The 7,354-nt window shown below is 41.5% G+C and overlaps 1 protein-coding gene across 1 annotated transcript in view; it reads right to left on the bottom strand.

Annotated features, from left to right (window-relative positions):
* Positions 1-669: 669 nt before the first annotated feature.
* Positions 670-7,354, bottom strand: part of LOC104158141 (ADAMTS-like protein 1) — a gene marked incomplete at both ends in the record, with an annotated part of 12,837 nt that continues 6,152 nt past the window's right edge. Inside the window, 2 exons of the mRNA XM_009695713.1 lie at positions 670-804; positions 2,665-2,844. Coding sequence (XP_009694015.1) covers positions 670-804; positions 2,665-2,844 — 315 coding nt within the window. The remainder of the gene's footprint in view (positions 805-2,664; positions 2,845-7,354) is intronic.

Raw genomic sequence — 7,354 nt, 5'->3', positions numbered from 1 at the left:
ACATATAACAGAACTTTCAGTGTAAAGATGAGAAAGCTATATGAAAGGCAGAAAAGGACAGAAAGAAGAAAAGCACTTCATTGGGGATTTTTTCCTTATATGGCTTTGTGCAGACATTGGTTGTGTAATATAACAAAGAGGAATAAAATGAACAGAATGAAACAGAGAGCTTGCAAGAGAAAAACATGTCTAGAGAGATAGGCAAAACTCTAGAAAAGGCTCTGAAGAAGGATATACAAATATGAATAGCAGACATATGGAAAGACTAACACCCAATGCAGAAGAAAAAGAAAAATAGAACCACAAGCGTTTCTTCTTTTAGATAAATTGGCACACCAGTTTGCCATGTCTTGTGTTGAAGGAGATTGCCAGCCCCTGAGAGCAGAGATACTTCTTCCAGCATGTTAAAAGTGTGGCCCAGTGGAGACCTTATTCTGCATGCAGCTTTGGGGCCTTACACTGATAAGAGGACCTCCTTTTTTTAAATGAGTTTCTGAGTTCTGAGAACAATTTGGCAGTAATTATACACTGTTGGCTTGATATCTTTTGTCCCAGTGCTTCATGGCTGGATAGCCGGATGCTTAACCGTAATGGATAACTGGAAGAATAACTGTAGTCTAAACTCTAAACTCCTTTTAATCTAAAAAATTCTTAAAGCACTTGACTTACCTATGAGAGCAGAGCTCCTTGGACTGATGATCATTTTTGTTCCTGAAGGAGAGGCCAGCACTGAATGAGTGCTGGTCCCAGCACTGGAAAGCACTGCTGTCAAGTCTTCTAGGTAAGGAAGAGGTCGTGGAGGCTCTGGTAACAGATTGGCAGACTGAAGTGATGAGCAACACTATAGCAGAAAACATCTCAGGGACATCAAAAAAACCCACCACCAGCTATTGCTGCATTATTTGCCATGCTGTAGTATTACCATCTCAGAGGGGTAGTCTAAGCAACTTCAGGCAATTATTAAAGGTGTATTTTGCCTCATGTTAAGAAAGGCACTAGAGAAATTATTAAAATAACATCTGGATCGGTATGACTGCAAAATAAAAGAAATTCTCTCTGAAGGCTACCATGGCATTCTGGTTGACCCTCTTCATATGTGATGAAGGTACATGGTATCAGGAGATACAGCAGCCTGGAAAAAAGAGCAAATTTATATAGCATAGAAGCCAATTCAAATGTCCGTGGCAGCCACTGGAAAACTTTTTAATGTCTGCTGCAACCTGGATCAAGCCCTGATTAAATATGGTTATAACCCTGCCAAATCCTGTGGTATACTTAGGCAGAGCTCCAAAGGACTAAAAGTTCAGAGCTCAAGAGGATAATTCTATGCTGAGAATGGCAGGATTTAGTTCTTTACTAACCATAATGCTATTTTAAAAATCAATTGTGTTGCCTATCATTCCCAATTCTGTTTGTCATGGAAATGATGGGCTATTTGATTTAAGTGAACGGTGGCTTCATCCTCTTTCAATTAGATCATAGCATACACTAAGCAAGTTTTCTATTGCTGATCACATTCAACACGAGAAGCAAAAGTCATGGATGCTTGAACTGTTTCCTTCCATCAAGGAACTAAAAATGTCATTTGCCTACAAACATAAGCAGCTTGCACAGCTCACAGTAACTTTCCATCTTTAAAAACTAAGACATTTATAAAGATCAGAAAAGGATTTAAAGATCATGTGGGAGTTTTTATTTATAGACTGAAACCCAGCTGATTTTTTTTTTTTCCCACATTTTTTAGACTGAGTTTCTACAGCCGGTCTGGATTCACAGGAAAATCATGTGAACATTCATAAAGGGGTTTTAGTATTGTCTGTGAAACTGAGAAATCTCACTTTAAAACTTCCTTTGGAAGCTGCATCATCCATGGCTCTTGTGCTTACTGTAGTCATGAAAGGTGAGAGCTGTAACAGATGCTCTAATGGTGTTGCACCAATAACAGGGACTAGGTTTCAAAATTTGACACTTCATTATCAAATGTACAGAAGCATTTACAAAGTCTGGGAGGATCATTCATCTGCCAGGCATAGAGAAATGATAGAAGACGAGTTACTAGGAAAGGAAGGCCCTTTCCCACACATCCAGTTACCACCAGGTAATGCTTCCAGTCATACTTCACAGCTGACATTGTCTTTTCAAATCACCCAGCTGGGCTTTCTGTCTGTTGTCTAGAAACCCAAGAGAAAGTAAACTTCACCCTTCAGTGAACTTGGGAAGTGTTTTTTAAAAGTGCATTGGGTTTATGCACCTGTTAGGTGTAAAATGGATCGGTATCACACAGCCATGTACAGAAAGGCTGCTCAGCAGGGGCAGAGCACTTCACAGGGAAAAGTGGCATCGTTCTCATTTCAAGAGAGTCACTTTAAGAAATGCTTAATAAATTCTTTTCTTAGCTAGTAAGTCTGAAAGAATGAAACCGAATACCTCTGGGCTAAGAGGTGCAGTCCCTGTGCTTAGACATTTTCTCCTTATCCATATTCCTTTTATCACCACCTTGTTTCAGGTGATGCTGCCCAGAGAACAAATGCAGACTGATTTTTTCTTAGAACAGGGCTGCCTGTGTGCCATTCCCTCTTTCTGCATCCTCTGATTAGTTCTGTAGGCTAGATGTGTCAGCAGCCACATTACTATTGCTGCAAATGCGAAATACCCTGGACTTACCAAGAACCAACAGCTGTGAGCTTTCAATTACCTCCCCACGAAGATTGGCTGCCTTGCAGGAGTACAACCCCTGATCTGACAGAGAAACATTTGCAATTAGCAGCAACCCATCATGCAGATGGTGAGCAGAGGACAGCTTGACCTTGTTCTTAAACCAAGTAACTTCTGCTTCAGGAACACCTGCAAAAACATTAACAAAACATAACACAAGTAAGATATAGTGGTTGCTAAACAGCGTTATGATTGCTACAGACAAAATTGTTAAGACAGAACATTTAAACCAAGATTTTAACATGACTTCCAAGTGACATTTTTTGCAATTCATAAGTGTTTAGTCAACTCTTTCACATTGCCTGCCTTTATGTTTCTTAGATCCCTCTGAGGTGGAGAAGAATTAAAACCAAATTCAAGTCTTCCGTTTTAGTGTCCCAGAACTGTACAAGTGAACTCTGAACTCAGCACTCTTAAAAGTGAGCCTCTATTGGATCAGAAAAGAGGTTAATCTAGCCTAGTATCCTGTCTCTGGAAGAAGCTGTAAACTGGTGCCTTGTGGGATTCACAGGGAGTGTTGCAAGCGACCTTGAACAACATAGCCTTGAAGGAAATAGTCTGAGAAAGTAAGTAATGAAGCAAGCGCAGAAAGTGAGCTGAAGATAAAAATGTTTTGAAGCACAGCTGTGAGACCCAAACTAGAAGACATGTGTCTTGATTAACAGCACCAATTAAAAACTTAGCTGCGGCGCGTGGACAGCAGGGGTTAACCAATCCATGAACAAACTAGAGCGCATGGACAGCTAGTGAATCTATATAAGCACAAACTTGTAAACAATAAAGGTCTTTGGTTTTACCCGTGCCAGAGTCCGTGAATCAATCCCTACAGTGCCTCTCCCAGCCTCCCACTAGTTTCAACTCAGGAACTTTCTGAGCCAGAAGTAGTTTCTGTGCAGTTAGGAGCCCTCCATGGACTTCTTTTATATTAATTCATCCCATCTTGCTTTTTCAAATTATGCAAACAATTAGCACTTACATCTTCAGAAAAGCAGTTTCACCAGTCTCAGCAGGAGTCTTCAGACAACACATTGTTACAGATTCATAACCCACTACAGGAGGAATTGCCTCCTTTGGTGTGCTTGGATCTAAGGTCCAGCTATCTCTGTTGGGTACCCTCTTGTAGGAATGGGTTCTGATGTGTAGCTGGCAAGAGGTCCAGTCTTGCAATAGATAGTATTTCTTTGACATAGGGATTTCTACCTCGATTTAAATGCATACCAGATCAGGTAATTTAGTATCACTGACTACTAAACAATTGGTTTATGTGAATGGTATTGAATGTTTCAATAGGTGGAGTAGACCTATGGAGCTGCATCTGGGAGGAAATGATACTGTGTGGGCCCATAGCTGTGAAGAGTAGCACATCAGTAATCCTGGTAACTGCTGGAGTGCATGCTCTTCCATTTGTGGTAGCCTCTGTTTGTGGGAGGCAGTTAATTTCTTTCACACGAACATGCAGTTTTCTTGTGTCTACTGTAGATTAAGGGTATGCGTACGGGCAGTTATTCTTAAGTATCTGCTGCCCACCTAAATCCTTCCTTGCCTTATGTCACAGCAGCAGGTTCCTCTGCCCATGTCTAGTACTTTTCTCATTGTGCCTCCACATCAAAACCCAAAACCTGCTCTGTCAATTCTGTATCCCTGGCATCAGAAATACCGCAGGCTGGGCTCACTGAGCACGACCACCCATTTTGCTGTATTTGTAGTGACCGCCTGATTGCAGGTGCCTCAGTAAGCATGTGCAGATGGAATTGGGAAAGGGAGATTTTGCCTATTCTTCCACATCAAAGCATCGTGGTATTTTTTCCACCGCTCCCAGAGTCCCCTGGTGACTTTGCTAAGGCATCTGGAATGAGTATGTCTGAGCTTTGCAGTCAGGAAGGAAAGCTGAAGCCCTGTAAGGGCAGAGTGTCTTGTCCACATTCAGAAAGTAGCAGGAAGCAGGGTGTAAAAGACTGCAGGGTTTTTTCTCACCTTTGTCTGAGGGTAAGTAACATCTGCTAATCTGGACCCTTCATGGCATACCTAGGGAACTAATCATTCTTGTCTATGATTCTGTTTTCCAAAGGCTTACCCTTCCTTGTGTTGCTAAAATTCAATTTTTTTGAAAGGATGAGCTGTTGGCCTGTTTCTGACCCCCCTCTGGGATAGAACCAGTACACAGGTCTCCATCTGGCTGCTACTCTTTGACCTATGTGGCAATGGGTGGGCTGACCACCACTTAAAACCTCACTCTAATTTTTTCCAGAGCATCCAGGCAGAGTCCTCAGGGGAGTTCAGACAACCACTGGATAGTAAACAACCCCAAGCCTTAAGTTTATTCAAACCTGCATGTTTGTTGTGTTTCCATTGAAGGGAAAGGAAGTTTGAGAGGTAAGCTGTGTAGAGCAAAGGAGAGAAAATGGAGGTGCTTCCAGTTCTGCAGTCCCTGAGATGGAAAAACACTCACATCCCAGCACTTGTCCTCCCAATGCCACCCTAGCGAAGGGATGATCCACTCTGTTTTGCAGTTTAAGCTACTTACAGTGCACAGGTTTTCACATTATGCCGAACTTAGGTATGTAAGTATCAAGAAACAGACAATCACAAGATTATAAAATTATAAGGCTTTCTCCAATTCCAACCAGGGCTCATCTTCTTTCTTTGTTCTGAAGACTAAAACTGGGTAGAACTGTCAAATTTTTCTTGAAAATAAAGGAAGATAAATGCAAGTGGGAGAAGAGGAAGGGATGAGTGCTGAGAAGGGTAAAGCAGGGAAAGGGACAATGAGGATTTCATATGACCACAGTCCTCAAGAGCAAGGGCTCAAATTAAATAAATAAATACAGAGACAGGCAAAACTAATTTGCTTCTTGCAGACAGCTGCTCAGGTAGCCTTAGTCCAGAAGGGCAAATTCCTCTTGTATATACTTCACCAGCAGAAGAAGCATCAAGGAGTTAAGGGTAAGACCTCTCACTGTTTAGGTATTACTGTTGGGTCTAGGAAAGGTGCACTGCACCTGCAAAATGTCCAGCAGCTCTAAAAAAACCCTTTTTCTGACTGCTAATCTACAAAAGTGTGTTCTTCTGCCTTTAATGTGAAGTTTCCACACTAACAGGAGATTATTTGGAACTAACCTGTACAGCTGTTCTTACAGTTTGGTTTAGGGAAGATAAGCAGTATAAGTCAGTGAACAGCAGCTTCATTTTCCTTTGTGCTTCCACCTTCAGTGACACAAATAAGCCTCAAGAGAGGAACAGGAGGCAGCCAGCACAGGGATGAGCAAACGTATCGTTGCGCAGCATTGCCACCAGGGGTAGCAAGAGCATTTCAATCAGTTTTGTTGGGTAACTGAATGACAGAGGACCGAGGGCTGACTGTGTTTGCCTTGCAGAAACAATCACAGAGACTGAAAGTCTGAGAGGTGCCAGGTGGAAACAAAACTCACTTTGCTGGGCAGGCAGGACTTCAGGTGGTGAATAGTTACCCAAATCTATTCTTCTTCAGCTTTCTCCTCCATCACCGTGCATGTATGCAGCACAAAAAGGCTACCTGGGATACGTGGCAAGCAGAACTGTTCATGCCAAACAATCAAGATAATTTTGTCTAACCAAGAGCTTTTGGGGAAAGGAAGCATAGCAATACAAGGATCTAGCAGTGGTAACTTGTTTCCAATGCCACAATATTCTTGAAACTGTATGTCAGAATCTGATATAGCTGATGAACAAATATGGGTCGTAAAGCAAGGTAAAAAATATAAAAATATAACCTCCAGCATATAGATGAAATACAGAGGAAAGGAATATTTAGGAGAGTTCAAAAAGCTGCAAGCTGAAACATCAGAGAGAGAAGGATATACAGGGCAGGATGGTAATATATTTTAAGTCACTCTTCCTAACCTGTTCTGACTCAACATTGACTAATACTACATGACACTTTGCAGTGAGGTGCCTCTGTTAGAAGTCTTATGGCCTGAAGGATACCACGGAGAAATACCCTAAGAACTAGATTTTTAAGACTGGTTTCTCCTTTTGTGTCCAGCTGTATTTTCAATAACAGCTCGGGCCAGAATGATTGAGGCTTCTGGTATCCAAATGAGTATCTGCACTATTTAAGTGCTGAAGTCAACAGAAAGCTTCCTAGTCATACTGATATGATCCAAATTGCTCCCACACCCCATCTGGAAGTGCAATTGCCCACAGCAATCAAATTGCCCACACCAGAAATGCTGCTTATTTTCTGAAGTTTGGAGAAAATCCTACAGCTGGAAGTCACAGACATCTGCAAGACTCTCGAGTGACTTTTGGTTGGGAGTTCCCTTAGGATTACTTTTGGAGAAGTTTGGGATTGACCACAATCACATAACTATGTTTGAAAAATATTCTTTCACCTCTATAGGCAAAGTGGCAAAGTTGCAAAGTTATGTCAAGTGAAATAAGGCTGATTTTCAAGCTTGAACAAAACCACACCACCGTCTTTGGGGTACAACCAAAATAGATTTTCATCCTGACAATGCATATTAGAGGCCAATTAAACTCTAATGCATCCAGAGTGATTTTGTTATCCCTTGTCTTACAGCTAATATCTATAGGTTTCAGCTCAGAACACAGATTTTGACAGGGTTTATGTCTTTCATAAGAAGTTGCAGAATGATAGAAA

The sequence above is a fragment of the Cariama cristata genome, unplaced genomic scaffold (genome assembly GCF_000690535.1).
Source record: "Cariama cristata isolate BGI_N322 unplaced genomic scaffold, ASM69053v1 scaffold22212, whole genome shotgun sequence".
NCBI lineage: Eukaryota > Metazoa > Chordata > Aves > Cariamiformes > Cariamidae > Cariama > Cariama cristata.
The sequence above is the reverse complement of the archived record's forward strand: the minus strand, read 5'-3'. Positions and strand labels throughout refer to the sequence as shown.